Raw genomic sequence first — 19,516 nt, 5'->3', positions numbered from 1 at the left:
ACGGCAGGGATGTCCACTATCACTACTGCTATTCAACATAGTATTAGAAGTCCTAGCCACAGCAATCAGACAACAAAAAGAAATAAAAGGCATCCAAATCGGCAAAAAAGAAGTCAAACTCTCACTCTTTGCAGATGATATGACACTTTATGTGGAAAACCCAAAAGACTCCACCCCAAAACGGCTAGAACTCATACAGCAATTCAGTAAAGTGGCAGGATATAAGATCAATGCACAGAAATCAGTGGCATTCCTATACACCAACAACACAGAAGAAAGAGAAATGAAGGAGTTGATCCCATTTACAACTGCACCCAAAACCATAAGATACCTAGGAATAAAGCTAACCAAAGAGGCAAAGAATCTGTACTCAGAAAACTATAAAATACTCATGAAAGAAATTGAGGAAGACACAAAGAAATGGAAAAACGTTCCATGCTCATGGATTGGAAGAACAAATATTGTGAAGATGGCAATTCTACCTAGAGCAATCTACACATTCAATGCAATCCCTATCAAAATACCACCAACTTTTTTCAAAGAAATGGAGCAAATAATCCTAAAATTTGTATGGAAGAGAAAAGACCCCAAATAGCCAGAGGAATGTTGAAAAAGAAAAGCAAAGCTGGTGGCATCACAATTCCAGACTTCGAGCTCTATTACAAAGCTGTCATCATCAAGACAGTATGGTACTGGCACAAAAACAGACACATAGATCAATGGAACAGAATCGAGAGCCCAGAAATGGACCCTCAACTCTATGGTCAACTAATCTTTGACAAGCAGGAAAGAATGTCCGATGGAAAAAAGACAGTCTCTTCAACAAATGGTGTTGGGAAAATTGGACAGCCACATGCAGAAGAATGAAACTACACCACACACAAAAATAGACTCAAAATGGTTGAAAGACCTAAATGTCAGACAGGAGTCCACCAAAATCCTAAAGGAGAACACAGGCAGCAACCTCTTCAACCTAAGCACAGCAACTTCTTCCTAGAATCATCACCAAGGGCAAGGGAAGCAATGGCAAAAATGAACTATTGGGACTTCATCAAGATAAAAAGCTTTTGAACAGCAAAAGAAACAGTCAACAAAACCAAAAGACAACCAACAGAATGGGAGAAGATATTTGCAAATGACATATCAGATAAAGGACTAGTATCCAAAATCTATAAAGAACTTCTTAAACTCAACACCCAAAGAACAAATGATCCAATCCAGAAATGGGCAGAAGGGGCGCCTGGGTGGCTGAGATGGTTAAGCGCCTGCCTTCGACCCAGGTCATGATCTCCAGGTCCTGGGATCGAGCCCTGCGTCTGGCTCCCAGCTCGGTGGGGGTCTGCTTCTCCATCTCCCTCTGCCTCTCCCCCTGCTTATGTGCTCTCTCTCTGTGTGATGAATAAATAAAATCTTAAAAAAAAAAAGAAAGAAATAGGCAGAAGACATGAACAGACATTTTTCCAAAGAAGACATCCAAATGGCCAACAGACACATGAAAAAGTGCTCAACATTGCTTGGCATCAGGGAAATCCAAATAAAAACTTCAACAAGATACCACCTCACACCAGTCAGAATGGCTAAAATTAACAAGTCAAGAAATGACAAATGTTGGTGGGGATGAAGAGAAGGGGGAACCCTCCTACACTGTTGGTGGGAATGCAAGCTGGTGCAGCCACTCTGGAAATCAGTAAGGAGGTTCCTCAAAGAGTTGAAAATAGAGCTACCATATGACCCAGCAATTGCATTACTGGGTATTTACCCCAAAGACACAAATGTAGGGATCCGAAGGGGTACATGCACCCCGATGTTTATAGCAGCAATGTCCACAACAGCCAAACTATGGAAAGAGTCAAGATGTCCATCGACAGATGAATGGATAAAGAAGATGTGGTATATATATATACAATGGAATATTAATTAATGCAGCCATCAAAAGGAATGAAATCTTGCCATTTGCAATGACATGGATGGAACTGGAGGGTATTAGCTAAGCAAAATAAGTCAATCAGAGAAAGACATGTATCATATGACCTCACTGATATGAGGAATTCTTAATCTCAGGAAACAAACTGAGGGTTGCTGGAGTGGTGGGGGGTGGGAGGGATGGGGTGGCTAGGTGATAGACATTGGGGAGGGTATGTGCTATGGCGAGCGCTGTGAATTGTGTAAGACTGTTGAGTCACAGACCTGGACCTCTGAAACAAATAATACATTATATGTTAAAAAAAAAAAAAGAAGAAGAAGAAGAAGAAGAAGATAGCAGGAGAGGAAGAATAAAGGGGGCGGAAATCGGAGGGGGAGAGGAACCATGAGAGACTATGGACTCTGAGAAAACAAACTGAGGGTTCTGGAGGGGAGGGGGGTAGGGGGATGGGTTAGCCTGGTGATGGGTATTAAAGAGGCCATGTACTGCATGGACCCCTCTGGGTGTTATATGCAAACAATGAATCATGGAACACTACATCAAAAACTATTGATGTAATGCATGGTGATTAACATAATAAAGATACAAATTAAAAAAAGCACAACAAATGAACCTAGAAATCAGTAACAAAAGAACTCCTGGAAAATCCTAAAATGCCTGGAGATTAAATAACACATCTATAAATAAAACACAAGTCAAGAAATCTCAAGAGCAATGAAAAATTATTTGAACTAATGAAAATAAAGACACAACTCATCAAAATACATGAAATGGCACGCCTGGGTGGCTCAGTCATTAAGCGGCTGCCTTTGGCTCAGGTCATAATCCCAGGGTCCTGGGATCAAGGCTGACATTGGGCTCCCAGCTCAGCTGGAAGCCTTCTTCTCCTTCTCCCACTCCACCCGCTTGTGTTCCTGCTCTCGCTGTCTCTCTCTGTCAAATAAATAAAATCTTAAAAAAAAAAAAGAATATGGCAAAAGCAGTCCTTAGAAGGAACTTTATGACATTGAATGCATATATAAGAAGACAGACTAAAAATCAATAATCTAAGTTTCCACTTAAAAAAAAAAAAAGAAAAGTAGGGTTGCCTTAGTGGCTCAGTCGTTAAGCCTCTGCCTTCGGCTCAGGTCATGACCCTAGGGTCCCGGGATCAAGCCCTGCATTGGCTCAGCAGGAAGTCTGCTTCTTCCTCTCACACTCCCCCTGCTTGTGTTCCTGTTCTCGCTGTTGTCTCTCTCTGTCAAATAAATAAACAAAATCTTTAAGAAAGAAAGAAAGAAAGGAAGGAAGAAAGAAAGAAAGGAAGGAAAGAAAGAAAGGAGAGTAGAGCAGCACCTGGGTCGCTGAGTTAGTTGAGCACCTGACTCTGGATTTCGGCTCAGGTCATGATCCAAGCATCCAAGCTGTGCACTCACTGGGGAGTCTGCTTCAAGATTTTCTCCTCCCTCTGCCCCTCCGCCCCCACTTGCACACTCACTCTCTTTTTCTCTCTCTCAAATAAATAAATAAATAAATGTGTTTTTTTAAAAGGGAGCAGATTAAATCTAAAGTAAGAAAAAAAATAAAAACAGCAGAAATCAATGAAATTGAAAACAGTACACCAACAGAGACTATCAATGAAACTAAAAGGCAGTTCTCTGAAAAGTTAATAAAATCAATAAGCCTCTAGCTAGACTAAGAAATAAAGAGAGAGGACACATATTACTAATATCAGAAATGAGAGTGGACATCATACCATTAAAAGCATAAGAAAAGAATACCATGAATAAGTCTATGCCCAGAAGTTTGATAATCTCAATGAAATGGGCCAATTCTTTGAAAGAGACAATCAAGCAAAACTCACAAAGCAAGAAATACATGATTTGAATACACCCGTATATGTTAAAGAAACTTAATGTATTAGGAAACTTCCAAAAAAAGGAAAGCACCAGGGCCAGATGTGTTCACTAGTGAACTACCAAGCATTTAAGTAAGAAATTATTCCAATTCTCTACAATCTCTTTCAGAGGATAGAAGCAGAAGGAATACTACTAAAGTCATTCTATGACGCTAGCATTACCTAAATACCAAAACCAGACAAAGACATTACAAGAAAACTACAAAACAATCACTCTCATGACCGAAGATTCAAAATCCTCAAAATATTAGCAAATCAAATTCAACAATGTGTAAAAAAAATTATACACCAAAAACAGGTGGGACATATCCCAGGAATGCATGGGTAGTTCAATACTCAAAAGTCAGTTAATATAAACCAATACATTAAAGACTAATAAAGAAAAAAATCAGTTATATATGCAGAATAAGCATTTGACAAAATCTAACAACCATTCATGATGAAAACTCTTGCTATAGTAGGAAGACAGTGAAACTTTCTCAACTTGATAAAAGACTTTCAAAAAAAAACACCTACAGTTAACATTATACCAATGGTGCGAAACTAGAAGTTTTCCTACTAAGATCAAGTAAAAAAAGGATGTCTCAGTTCACCACTCCCTTTCAGCATCATATGGGAATCCTCCTGTGTTAATGCAATTAAGGCATGAAAAGGGAATGAAAGATACAGACTGGAAGGAAGACATAAAACTTTGTTCATAGATGACATGATCATTTATGTACAAGATCCAAGAGAACTGACAAAGAAATTCCTGAAACTAATAAGCAATTACAGCAAGGTTCAGGATACAAGATTAATAAAAAAAAGTCAATTTCTTTCCTATATGTCAATAACGAACAAGTAGAATTTGAAACACAGTAACATTTACATTAGCACCCTCAAAAATGAAATACTTAAACATAAATCTAAAATATATGTATGTATTAGGGGTGCCTGGGTGGCTCAGTCGGTTAAGGAGCTGCCTTCGGCTCGGGTTGTTATCTCAGGGTCCTGAGATCAAGCCCCAAGTCAGGCTCCCTGCTCGGTGGGAAGTCTGCTTCTCCCTCTCCCTCTACTGCTCCCCCTGCTTGTGCTCTCTTACTCGTGCACACCCTCCCTCTCAAATAAAATCTTTTTTAAAAAAAAATAAAAAATATATATATTAGAACTATATGAAGAAAATTACAAAACTCTAATGAATGAAATCAAAGAACTAAATAAATACAAAGACACTCCATATTTACGGGTAGGAAGAATCAGTACTATGAAGATGTCAATTCTTTCCACTTTCAGATTCAATGCAATTTCAGTCAAAATCGATCATTATTTTGTGGATATTTACGAGCTGATTTTAAAGTTTATATGAAGAGGAAAAAGGCCCACAATATGATATTGAAAGAGAACACTAAAGTTGGAAGACTGACACCATCCAACCGCAAGACTTACTTTAAAGCTACAGTAGTGAAGACAGTATGGTACTGGTACAAGAATAGACAAAATAGATCAATGAAACAGAACAAAGAACCCAGGAATGACACCCCAAAATTACATTCAGTGATCTTTTTTTAAAAAAGATTTTATTTATTGGGGCGCCTAGGTGGCTCAGTCATTAAGCATCTGCCTTCAGCTTGGGTCATGATCCCAAGGTCCGGGGATTAAGCCCCCATCGGGCTCCCCGCTCTGCGGGAAGCATGCTTCTCCCACTCCCCCTGCTTGTGTTCCCTCTCTCACCGTGTCTCTCTCTGTCAAATAAATAAATAAAATCTTAAAAAAATTATTTATTTATTTATTTGAGAGAATGAGACAGAGAGAGAGAGAGAGAGAGAGAGCAGGGGAAGGGGCAGAGGAAGAGGGAGAAGCAGACGTCCTGCTGAGCAGGGTGCCTGATGTGGGGCTCGATCCCAGGACCCAGTGATCATGACCTGAGCTGACAGCAGATGCTTCATCAACTGAACCACCCAGGCGCCCTCAAGTAATCTTGGAAAAAGGTGCTAAGGCAATACAATGGAGCAAAGACACTCTCTTCAACAAATGGTGCTGGAACAACTCAACATTGAAGAGTACAGGTATGAATCTAAACAGAGACCTTACATCCTTCACAAAAATACCTAAAAATGGATCAGAGACCTAAATGTAAAGTCAAAACTATAAAACTCCTAGAAGAATCCACAAGAGAAAACTTAGATGCCCTAGGTATGATGATACTTTTTTAGACACAACACGAAAAACATGATCCATGAAAGAAATAATAAATAAGCTGGATTACATTAAAATTAAAAATTTTTGCTCTGTGAAAGACAATATCAAGCAAAGTAAAAGACAAACACTAGAAGAAAATATTTGTAAAAGACACATCTGATAAAGGGCTGTTACTCAAAATATACAAAGAACTCTTAAAACTCAATAAAAATTAAAAAACCCAACAAAAACCTAGCCAAAGACATTACAGACATCTCACTACAGAAGATATAGAGAGCAAATAAGCATGGGAAAAGATACTTCACATCATGTCAATAGGGAAATGCAAATTAAAATAATGAGATACCACCACACACCTATAGAACGGCCAAAATCCAGAACACTAACAACATTAAATGTTGGCAAGGATGTGGAGCAACAGGAACTCTCATTCATTTTGATGGGAATGAAAAATGGTATAGCCGTTTTGGTTGATAGTTTGTCAGTTTCTTGTGAAACTAAACATACTTGTACCATACCACCTAGCAATTACACTCCTTAGTATTCACTCAAAGGAAATAGGAATTTACATATACACAAAAACCTGCACATGAGTATGAATAGCAATTTTATTAATAACTGCCAAAACTTGAAAACAACCAAGATGTCCTTCAGTAGACAGATATATGAATTAACTGTGGTACATCCAGATAATGGAAAATTATTCAGCTCTAAAAAGAAATGATGTATTAAGCCATGAAAAGATGTGGAAGGAACTTAACTCCATATAACTAAGTAAAAGAAGCCAATCTGAAAAGGCTACAAAATGTATGATTCCAACTATATGACATTTTGAAAAAAGCAAAACTATGGAGAAAGAGAACAGTGGGTGACAGAGGTCGGGGGGAGAGGATTATGTGGGGCATAGAAAATTCTTAAGGCAGAAAAATTATTCTGTAATGTATTATAATGATGAATATACATACATCATTATTTATTTATCCAAACCCATAGAATGTACAAAACCAAGAGTAAATCCCAATGTAAACTACGGACTCTGGGTGATTATGATGTGTCAATATAAGCTCATCCTTAGTAAAAAATATACGATTATAATGAGTGGTGTTAATGGGGGGAGGCTATGCGTGTGTGGAGTTAGGAGATATATGGAAATCTCTGTTTATTCTTCCGAATTTCGTTGTGAATCTAAAACTGCCTCCCAAAAAACAAAATCTTAAAAAAATTAATTAAACAAGACTACAAGCAATATTTGGAGAAAAAAATGTTAGGGTTTCAAGATCTTATGGAATAACCTTAAAAATATATATTTTTTTAAAGTGTAATGATTTTTTATTTTTGCTTTCTACAATACCTTTCTTCTTATATCCAAGTCATATGATCCTAGAAGAGGCGAGTTCTCAAAGCTTCATTAGTATAATCAATACCAGCAAAATAGATTTGCCTCATTTTTTTAACCTTTTAATAAGTAATACTAAGTTCTTGTTTTAACCTTCACACCTAAGAGGCCAAGAGATTCAATCTTACTTTGCAAAATTTGCTTTGGGATCCTGGCCCAGTCATCGAAGTAAATATCTTCATGGTAATGCAAAGTTTAGATATTTATGATGTATGGCACTAATCAATCATTCAAAGAGCTCTCAGCAGAAGACAGAACAAAGATTTAAAGGAAGCAATGAAAGTATGAACTCAGGGATTACAGCAAAAAAGAAAAATATTAGAATAATCAGGGTTCCAGAAGGAAAAAAGAGGAAGAGGGCAGAGAGTTTATTTAAAAACATAATAGTGAACATCCCAAACCTGGGGAAAGACTTGGACACACAAGTCCATGGAACTAAGAGATCACCCTTGTTATCTCAATGCAAAAAGGCCTCCTCCTAGACATATTATAATGAAACTATCAAAAATTAATAATAATGAATCTTAAAGGCAGCCAGGAAAAAAAGAATGTAATATATAAAGAAACCCCTGTTATGTTTTCAGTGGATTTCTCAGAAGAAATCTTACAGGCCAGGACAGAGTAGAAAGACATATTAAAAGGGTTGAAAGATAAAAATTGCCAGACAAGAATCCTTTATCTGGCAGTTATCCTTCAGATATGAAGGATAAATAAAGACTTTCATAGACAAACAGAAGATGAGGGAGTTCACCAACTCTAAAGCTGGTGAAGGGAGTTCTTCAAGCTGAAAGATGCTAATTAGTGACATAAAATATACCAAAAGTATACAACACACTGGGAAAGGTGAAAACTATAGTCAGACGTAGAACATCCACGACATAAAAAGCTCCATTTTGACAATACTAATATAAAAGGGAATAGTAAAAGGGTGAAGCCTTTGTGGGTGTTTGAAGATAAGTTGCTATCAGCCTAAAATGAAATTTTATTTATAAGATAAACTCATTGTAATCACAAAACAAAACCTATAGTAGATGCATAAAAGGCGAAGAAAGAGGGAACAGATGCACAAAAGACAAAGGAAAAAGCAAGTAATTAATTTATACAAAGGTATGTAGAAATGGAGGGAAAAAAACAGTGGAAATACAAGCAAGCTAGAAAATGATAAATAAAATGGCATTTTATTTTATTATTATTTTTAATCTTTTTCTTTAAAGATTCTATTTTTTTGTCAGAGAGAGCGGGCACAAGCAGGGAGAGCAGTAGGCAGAGGCAGAAGGAGACGCAGGCTCCCTGCTGAGCTTAAGAAGCCCAACATGGGACTTGATCCCAGAACCCTGGGATCATGACCCGAGCCAAAGGCAGACACTTAACCAACTGAGCCACTGCGGAGCCCCATAAAATGGCATTTTATATAAAGGTCTTATACATCAACGATTACTTTAAATGGAAAGAACTGAATTCACCAATGAAAAGGCAGAATGCCTTGACAGATAAAAAGCCAAAATTCAACTACAGTTTCCTCAAGAGATTCATTTCAGCTTTAAGGATGCACAATCCTCAAAAAGAAGGGATGGAAAAAAGATATTCCACGCAAGTGGAAACCAAGATATATATACTTATATCAGACAAACCAGACTTCAAGCCAAAAACAGTAACAAGAAACAAGGAAAGTCATTCATTATATAATGATAAAGGGATCAATTCATCAAGAAGATATAACAATTGTTAATATGTATGCACCCAATATCAGAGCACCTAAACATATTACACAAATACTAACAGATATGGAGAAATAGTACAATACAATAATAGCCAGAGAAATTAATAACCCACTTTCAAAAAATGAAAGATCATCCAGATAGAAACTCAATAAGGAAACAATGGACTTGAACCACACATTACATGAAATAGATCTAAAAGACATCCACAGAACACTCGATCTAACAGCAGCAGAATACACATTACATATGGAACATTCTCAAGGATAGATCATATGGTAGGACATAAAAAAGTCTTAGCAAATTTAAGAAGACTGAAATCAAACCAACTATCTTTTTCAACAACAATGGTATGAAACAGAAATCAACATGAGAGGTGGAAAAACTACATACACGTAGAAACTAAACAACACACTCTTGAACTACATATGCGTCAAGGAAGAAATGAAAAAGATAACCAAAAAAATCTTGAAACAAATGAAACACAAGATAACAAAACATATGGAATGAATGCTGTAAAAGCAGTTCTGAGAGGGATGTTTATAGCAATAAATGCATATACCATTGACCCTTGAATAATGTAGGGGGGTTAGAGGCACCAATTTATTTTGTATGTATGTTCAATGCACGACATACTGTATTCTTACAATAAAGTAAGCAAGAGGGGAAAAAAATGGTAAGAGAATCCTAAGAGAAAATACTGTTTATAATACTAAACTGTATTTATCGAAAAAATTCACATGTAAGTGAACCTATGCAAATCAAATCCAGGTTATTCTAGGGTCTCCTCTATTAAGAAATTAGAAAGATCATAAATGAAAAACCCAACTACACCTCAAGGAACTAGAAAAAGAACAAATTAAGCCCAAAGTTATTAGAAGAAAATAATTAAAAAGATGAGAGTAGAAATAAATTAAATGGAGACCAGAAAAACAATAGGAAGATCAAAGCTAAGAGCTGTTTTTTTTTTCAAAAGATATGGAAAATTGACAAGCCTTTCATAAGACTAAGAAAAAAAGACTCAAATAATATCAGAAATAAGAGGAAAAATTACAACTGATACTATAGAAATAATAAGATCATGAGACTACTGTGAACAAATTAGATAACCTACAAGAAATGGATAATTTCCTAGAATCATACAACCTACCAAGACTGAGTCAAGAAGTAAAGTCTGACTAGACCAATATTAAGAATCAGTAATCAAAAACCTCCCAACATAGAAAACCCCAGGACCAGATTTCTTCACTAGGAAATTATACCAAGTATTTAAAGAAGAATTAATGCCAAGCCTTCTCAAAGTCTTCCAAAAAAATAAAAAAGAAAGACTCCCAAACTCATTCTATGAGGCCAGCAACACCCCAATACCTAAGCCAGATAAGGACACTACAAGAAAACTACAGACCAATATCCCTATTGAAAAAAGATGCAAAAAGTCTCAACAAAATTCTACCAAACCAATTCAAGAACTCATTAAAAAGATTACACATCGTGACCCCAAGAACAATTTATCCCTGAGATGCAAGGATAGTTCAACACATGCAAATTAATAAATGTGACATGCCACGTTAACAAAATGAAAGATAAAAATCATATGATCTTCTCAACAGATGTAGAAAAAGTAGTTGACAAAAAATACCTTTTCATGATAAAAAACCTCAACAGACTGCATATGGAGGGAACATACCTCAACATACTGAAGGGCATCTACAACAAACCCATTGCTAACATCACACTCAATAGAGAAAACCCAAAAATTTTCCCCCTAAAATCAGGAAAACAACAACTCTCACCACTCCTATTCAACATAGTACTGCAAGTCCTGGCTACAGCAATTAGGCAAGACAAAGAACTAAAAGGCATCTAAATAGGAAAGGAAGAAGTAAAATTGTCATTTGTGGATGATATGATGATATATGTATTAAACATCACAAAGATTCAACTAATAAACAGTTGAATCTAATCAATGAATTCAGTAAGGTCACAGGATATAAAATCAAAACATGAGAATCATTTGTGTTTCTATATACTACCAATGAAAATCTGTAAAAAGAAAGGAAACTATCCCATTCACAATAGCATCAAAAACAAAGAAATAGCTAGAAATAAATTTAACCAAAGAAATGATCAACCCAATGAAAACCACAAGACTTTGTTGAAAGAAATCAAAGAAGAAACAAACAAACGGAAAGACATTCCATTCCATGTTAATAGACTGGGAGAGCTCATATTGTTAAAGTGTCCATGCTATCCAAAGCCATCTATAGATTTAAGGTAATATCTATCAAAATTCCAATGGCCTTCTCACAGCAACTGAAAAAATCCATCCTAAAATTTATATGGAATCACAAAAGACCCTGAATAGCCAAAGCAATCCATAAGAAAGAACAAAAATGGAGGCACATAGCATCAATTTCAAACTATACTATAATGCTACAGTAATTAAAACAGTATACTACCATAAAAATAAACACACAGACCAATGGAGAGAGTGAAGCCAGAATTAAACTCCAACATACATGGTCAAATAATATTTATAAGGGAGCCAAGAACACCTGATGAAGAAAGGACACTCTCTTCAATAAATGGTGTGGGGAAAACTAGATAGCCACATGCAGAAAAATAAAATTGGACCCCAACTATACACCATTCACAAAAATTAACTTGAAATAGATCAAAGACTTAAACGTAAGACCTGATTCCATAAATCTCCTAGAAGAAAACATAAGGAAGAAGTTCAACAATGGTCTAGGCAATGACTTTTTTGGACATGACACCAAAAGCACAAATAACAAAAGAAAAAACATAAAACCTTGTGCACTGCAAACAAAATTAACAAAGTGAAAAGGCAACTTACAGAAGAATGGGAGAAGATATTTGCAAACCATGTACTACATAATGGGTTAATGTCCAAAATTTATGAAGAACTCATACAACTCAATAACAAAGAAACCTATCTATTAAAAAAAATGGACAGAGGACCGGAATAGACGTTTTTCCAAAGAAGACATACAAAAGGCCAACAGACACACAGAAAGATACTCAACATCACTAATCCTCAGGGAAATGCAAACCAAAACCACATTATCCCTTTATAACTCTCAGAATGCCTAAAATAAAAAATACAATAAATAAATGGTGAGAATGTGGAGAAAAGGGAATCCTTGTGCACTGTTGGTGGGAATGCAAACTGGTGCTGCCACTGTGGAAAACACTATGGAGGTTCCTCAAAAAATTAAAAATAGAAATACCACATGATCCAATAATTCCACTATTGGATATTTATCCAAAGAAAACAGAAACACTAATTCAAGAAGATATATGCAACCCTGCCCCAGCTTGTTATTGTTATTTGTTGCATTATTTTCATGAAATCCACCCACATCCCCTAATCCCCAGTGTTAAACTTCTGCTGTTGCCTTTCAGGAAGGCACATCTTTAGGTATGCCCACAATAATCCTGAAATGACAGTGGTACCAGTCACCACATTCTTTTAGTAAACACACCCTGCTGTAAAACTCCCCTAATTACCAACACATTGCTCTACTGTTTTCCACAATGCCCCGAGACATGAATCCTTTAGAAACTAAACCAAATCAAATTATGGCTCCTTCAAAGGAACCAGTTTGTGCGGTAGATGTTTGAAACTACTGTTTCCTCTAGTTTCCTTGTTTTTGTCTCCCCTGTTGTCTTCAGGTTTCCCTAAAGAATCCTTCTTAAATAATCATTCCATTGTAGTTATTTAAGTTGTAATCTCCTGTTGTTATACAGGAGCCATGCTGATGTGGCAGTAAGGTGAGTGGCTGCAGAGGGATTGTTCTTCAACTTATCATTAGGATTTAGTGGTTTAGTGGTCTGTGCTACTTGGTTATGTCCTCTGGTGCTTTTCAGCTCTCCCTCTCCTTGGGTGACACAAGAGGTATAAAGTAGGCTGGAAATGGTATTTCCTTCCCCCACTTTGGTTATTTTCTGATAAAATCCATGTTGGTTGAGTACAGGTAAAATAGATTTCCTTGAGGGCAGATCTTTGTTAAGGAGAACAGAAAGCTCTAAGCACATTTCAAAATGGCTACTTCCCTGCTCACCCCACCCTGCCCTCCAGAGCATGAGTGGATTTTTCTCTAGTCTTCAATTTGGGAACCTGATGGGGTGACTGGTGGTAGTAAAACTAATGAAAGCATAGGGACCTTTGTAAGGCTGGGCCTTCAGGAGTTTTCATCTCTCAAGCCAGTCTTTGCTCAGTCTCTGGCAACTAGTCAATTATCCTTTAAGTATTCCTACTAGTGTGCTAGTATGTACTGCCATGAGTAGTTAGGATCAGAAAAAACCCTTATGTTCCATGATGATGCAAATATAGTGGCTTTACCAACTTTGAATCCCATCTATTCAGTTTAACTCTTAAAAATGAAATTTAAAATAAACAATATATACTTTCCAATCAAGATCTTAAATATTCACATCCTTTTTTAACCTAACTTGTATGATAAAGACTTGGAAGTGTGAGTTTTATTTCTCAACATTAAACTAATTCTAAGCATATTTACCAATAAAGTAATATGCCAACTCCTTAGCATACAGAATATGTAGGATCCTTCACAATCTGAATCTAATTTCTCTTCTACACAACATCTTCCTAAATTCTTATTCCTTTGTTTCTGTCTTCAGTAAGCACAACTGAAGGAGAAACCAAATGAAACAGCTCATCATTTCCTCAACTTGCCATATCCTTTCTTACTATTAGGTCTCTGCAAATGCTTGTTACCTCTACTTGAGTTAGCTAAATCCACACATACTTATTCCACATTTCCTTTTTCACTGAGGAAATTTCCATTCATCCTTTAAAAAACAATCTCAAGGGGCATGTGGGTGGCTCAGTCGTTAAGTGACTGCCTTTGGTTCAGGTCATGATCCCAGGATCCTGGGATCGAGCCCCACTTCGGGCTCCCTGCTCAGTGGGAAGCCTGCTTCTCCCTCTCCCACTCCCCCTGCTTGTGTTCCCTCTCTCGCTGTCTCTGTCAAATAAATAAAATCTTAAAAAAAAAAAATAAAAATAATCTCAAATATCATGGAGCCATTAAAATTTTCCCTAGAGAGATTGTATCCTTTGTGTTTCCAAAACAAAAGTCAAAAACTCTTCTAAAATCTTTGTAACAATAAAAAGGAATATATATACAATATAGGGTTTGGAAAATACAGAAAAATTTATATTATCAGTTATTTTAATCCACATCATCTGAAAAGAATTTTTCAGATTTTGACATTTGTATAAGATATAAAATACAACATAAAATATTTTTTAAAATTGTCTCTAGTAAAATCAAAAATGTATAAAATCAAAGATGTGCATTTATTATTTCACTGTTGTAAAAACTGACAATGACAATTATCTTCTCTGAAGATTTTAATTACATTTTTTCTTATTGTTATTAATTTTATAATTAATTCTTGTGTGTCCACTAATAGGCAAGGGGCTATTGCTTGAATTGTTTTATATCCTCTGAACATACCAGGGTTTGAATTATACAGTAAGTGTTTAAAAGATGTGAGATGAGGGGCGCCTGGGTGGCTCAGTTGGTTAAGCCTTCGGCTCAGGTCATGATCCCGGGGTCCTGGGATCGAGCCCCGCATCGGGCTCCCTGCTCGGCGGAGAGCCTGCTTCTCCCTTTCCCTCTGCCTGCCGCTCTGCCTACTTGTGCTCTCTACCTCTCTGTCAAATAAATAAATAAAAAATATCTTAAAAAAAAAAAAAAGATGTGAGATGAAACACTAAATGATACTTAGTTTTCTTTTATGGGCTTTACAGAGGTGTTATTTACATATAAAATGAAATATACCAACTTTAATGAACAATTCAGAGTTTTGACAAATGTATTCAGTTATGTAACTACCAGCCACCAAAATCATCATATAACATTTGATCACCTCAAAATGTTCCCTTGGTGTCCCTCTGAAGTCAATTGCCTCCTCCCATTTTCAGTTCCTAGCAACCACTGGTTGACTGTCTCTAAAATTTGGGTTTTCTAGAATTTCATATAAATAGAAACAAAGAGTATGTGGTCTTTTGTCTGGCTTCTTATACTCAGCATAAAGTTTTGGGGGCAAGGTCATCCACATGGTTTAATGTATTAACAGTTCTTTCTCTCGCTTTTTTTTTTAAGATTTTATTTGTCAGAGAGAGAGAGAGAGAGAGAGAGCACACAAGCAGGGGGAGAGACAGGCAGAGGGAGAAGCAGGCTCCCCACCGAGCAAGGAGCCCGATGCGGGACTTGATCCCCGGACCCCAGGATCACAACCTGAGCTGAAGGCAGACGCTCAACCGACTGAGCCACCTAGGCGTCCCAACAGTTCTTTTTATTGCTTAACAGTTTTACACTGTGGTAGTGTACCACAATTTGCTTATCCTTTCACCAACTGATATTTGTACGTCTGTTTTGTGATGCTATAAATAATGTAGCTATGAACATCACTGTAAAAATCTCTTTATGAACTTAGGTTTTCATTTAGCTTGGGTAAGTATCCAGGAACAGAAATGCTAGATTATATGGTAAATCTAGGTTTAACTTTAAAGAAACTGCCAAACTGTTTTCTAAAGTTGGTATACTAGGGGGCACCTGGGTCGCTCAGAGGGTTAGGCATCTGCCTTCGGCTCAGGTCATGATCCCAGGCTTCTGGGACCAAGTCCTGCATCGGGCTCCCTGCTTGGCGGGAAGCCTGCTTCTCCCCCCTCTCTCTAAGTAAATAAAATCTTTAAAAATAAAATAAAAAATAAAAAAAAATAAAGTTGGTATACTAGTTTGCACTCCCACCAGGAATGTATGAGATTTCAGGTGCTCTGCTTCTTGCCATTATTTGGTATTGTCATTTTTTTTTTAAACTGGACCTATTCTGTGGGTGAGTTCACTGTGGTTTAATCTGCATTTCACTGATGACTGAACATCTTTTCATGTTCTCATCTGCCATCTGTATATGTCCTTTAGTGGAAATGTTTATTCAATATTTTGCCTATTCTTTTTAATCAGATTGTCTTATTACTGAGCTATGAAAGTTCTTTATATATTCATAATAGGTCCTTTATCAAATATTTATTTTACAAAAGACTGTGTCTTGCTTTTTCATCTTCTTTAAAGTGTCTTTTGAAGAGCAAAAGTATTTAATTGTCATGATGGTCATTTCAATTTTTGTATTTTCTGGTTCTATGTTTTTGTGACCTATCTAGGAAATTTATCTTTATTTTTTAAACAAAGTTGTGGCTATTTTCTAAAATAGTTGCTTCTGTCACTTATCATATTCCTATTTAAGTGTTATTAAAGTGACTAATTACAAAAACCTACTAAATAAAAATCAGATAGTGAAAAATCAGACCAAATCTTTTAAAAGGAGATATAAAGAGAAACAGATTAATACAACGTATTTCTTTTGTATTTGTTCTGCTAAAGAAAATTCCATTTATTTTAAAAACCAGAGCTACTCGTATAATATATAAGACACATGACTGATGTGATTTTTATGATTTTCAATTTATCCCCTAAAGGAAAGTGGCAGATGCTACTTTTCCTTTTTCCTCATTCTGGGATACAGAAGTAATGGTAGATGAGTCATCCTGGACAATGAGGACAACATGCTAAGGATAGTAGAGTAGTAAAACTAAAGAAAGAAGAGTTTTAAACCCCAGGAGCCACCATATTTTCCTAGCACCAATTTAAACTACTGTGACAGTGGATCTTAAATGCAGCAACCATGCCCATGTTCCAACTAATAAACTAGCACCCCACTGAATGCAGTTAGATGAAATAATGATTTAAAACAATCAATCAACATGGTACAAGACAGAGTAAACATGACAGTATTAGCTAGTACAAATTCAGAGATTCTCCAAGAGAAAAATTCATGAAGTAGTATTCTCTATAAATACTGCCCTGTCTGGATTATGCACATTTAAAAATAAATAAATTATTTTGGTATTCTCTAGTAGATTTCAAGTGGGATAAGTTGCACAACAACATTAATATAGTTTAACAACCACTTCCTTTTTTCTTTTTTTTTTTTTTAAGTTTTATTTAAGTAATCTCTCTACCCCATGTGGGGCTTGAACTCAGGACCCTGACCAAGGTCAAGAGAGCCACACTCCTCTGACTGAGCCAGCCAGGCACCCCAACAATCACTTTCTTTAATATGGATTATGATATTTGGTAATAAATGGTAAAAGCAAAAGTACTGATGGAAGTTCTTACCATGGAAAGGTATTCATTCGTACTCTGTTCTTATAAATCAGAATTCCTCCTGACATCACTCCAATCATAATTTCATTGTTACTTTGATCCTTCAAAAAAAGAAAATGACAAATCTAAAATACTGGGCTTTTCTTGTTAAATATATATTTTAAAAATAGGATAAGTTTTTTTTAACACAATATAACATTTTCAAAGTCAGCACATAATTGCATAATATTTACAAACCCATATGGTAATTGTCACCTCATAAAAACGAAGAACCTATTTCACATCAAACTTAAATGCTGCATTATTAAAATTCATTAATCCAAAGTAAAAATGATCTCAGGATTTTCCACAGTTCGTAAGTGGAACTGAGTTTTGAGATAAGGAATCAAAAGCCTTTTCATCTTGTAGAAGGAAGAGTTAATATACATTTTTCCATTTCTAAAGCTATTCTGACCCAACTACTGTTTAAATATAGTGCCAAGACTGCAAAAGTGAATAAAACATGGAGAAGCTCAGAGTTTGGTAAAGTGTAACCTGTAATAAAACAAGATTCCCAATATAATGATAAATCATATAACTAATATAATACAACAAAAACATCATGGCAGTATAGAGTAGGGAACAACTATTGGAGAGTCTGAAAGATTCCAGAGAAGAAAATTTGAACTATGCTTTGAGGAAAGGGAGAGTTTTCATGCTAACTGATCCAACTTGAATAGCTAACCTGCACTACTGACAAAATGAGTAGAATTAAATTCTTTTCTCAGATGCTAATCAACCCTGAAATAGCTTGCTACTAACTTGAAACATTCTATAGGTAAGCTAATAAAGCAATAATGCTTTTACCCCTTACCTATATGGACAGGTTATAATTGATGAAATTATAATTAAGATTTTAATAATTGTGTCCCTCAGAAAAAAAACCCTTTAAAATGTAGTTTCAATAATTTCTACTTAAATAAAATCTTACTAAATTAACCTGTTCGATAAGATAATACATAACAAATGGCCAAAGTAACCAAACAGTGTATACTGCATGGCCGCACAATTTACTTAGCAATAACCACCATTATTGTACACTATTATAACAGTCATAAATTTTTTTTTAAAGATTTTATTTATTTATTTGAGAGAGAGAATGAGATAGAGAGAGCACAAGAGGGAAGAGGGTCAGAGGGAGAAGCAGACTCCCTGCTGAGCAGGGAGCCCGATGCGGGACTCGATCCCGGGACTCCAGGATCATGACCTGAGCCGAAGGCAGTTGCTTAACCAACTGAGCCACCCAGGCGCCCCGTCATAAATAATTTTTTAAAGAATATCAATTAGAAGTTTGGGCTAAAATGGAAGGCTTAATATACGCTCCTATTGCTCCTTCTGGTCCCAATCTCATAAAACATTGGAGAAGATACATGCAAACAACGTGTAACACTTGAAAAGATATATAATCCATGGGACCAGACATTTTGAGGAATCTGTAAAGACCTAATGAAGAGGATAAAATCAGATTTAAGGAAAGAAAAAATTATAGAAGATCACAGCCCAAACTACACACAGAAGAGAAAGTTCTACTTGACGGAGGAAAGAAAAGTATAGTCAACAGATACAATTTCATAGACAACAAATAAAAAAAAATAAAGGGAGCCCTCAAATTAGTGTCAGGATGATCAGGCAGAGAGCAGCTACGGTAATTAGCTCCTAGGAACCCTATAATCCTGCCCTGTCTGGATTGAGCTATGGGACACAGAAGTAGGTGCAGCCCATCTAAAACAGTGAGTGTGGGTACTGGGGACAGAGTCAGAGTGATCTCCGGAAGGGATAAAGAACTCCAAACTGAGAGAGGCCAACTATAGGCATGTTTCCCTGGCGGTATATTCCTTTCCTCTTCCACCATCACCTAAGGCAGGCCACAGCAAAGACAACATCCACAAGCAGGTGAACGAGGTATCACAAATACAAAAGGAAGTATGCAACCAAGGATCACCAAGCACTTGAGAAGAACCAATACCATTAAAGAGATATGCAAAACTCAACAAACAGATAACCAGTCAAGCTGCTATGTTGGTAGAAAAACATGTTAAAAAACAAAGAAAGAGAGTAGACGAACCATGAGAGACAATGGACTCTGAGAAACAGACTGAGGGTTCTAGAGGGGAGGGGGTGGGGGGATGGGTTAGCCTGGTGATG

The 19,516-nt window shown here is 36.3% G+C and overlaps 1 protein-coding gene across 4 annotated transcripts in view; it reads right to left on the bottom strand.

Moving 5' to 3' along the window:
- PTPN4 (protein tyrosine phosphatase non-receptor type 4) overlaps positions 1 to 19,516 on the bottom strand; it is a 192,316-nt gene that overhangs the window by 80,017 nt on the left and 92,783 nt on the right. For all 4 annotated transcript variants that reach the window (XM_073885052.1, XM_073885066.1, XM_073885059.1 and 1 more), the window contains one exon: positions 17,345 to 17,433. In XM_073885052.1, the coding sequence (XP_073741153.1) occupies positions 17,345 to 17,433 (89 nt within the window). The remainder of the gene's footprint in view (positions 1 to 17,344; positions 17,434 to 19,516) is intronic.

This window comes from Callorhinus ursinus, unplaced genomic scaffold (assembly GCF_003265705.2).
Source record: "Callorhinus ursinus isolate GAN/ISIS: 27379988/994484 unplaced genomic scaffold, GSC_fseal_2.0 scaffold2, whole genome shotgun sequence".
In the NCBI taxonomy this organism is placed as follows: domain Eukaryota; kingdom Metazoa; phylum Chordata; class Mammalia; order Carnivora; family Otariidae; genus Callorhinus; species Callorhinus ursinus.
Note: the sequence above shows the minus strand (reverse complement) of the source record. Positions and strands in the feature narration are given on the sequence as shown.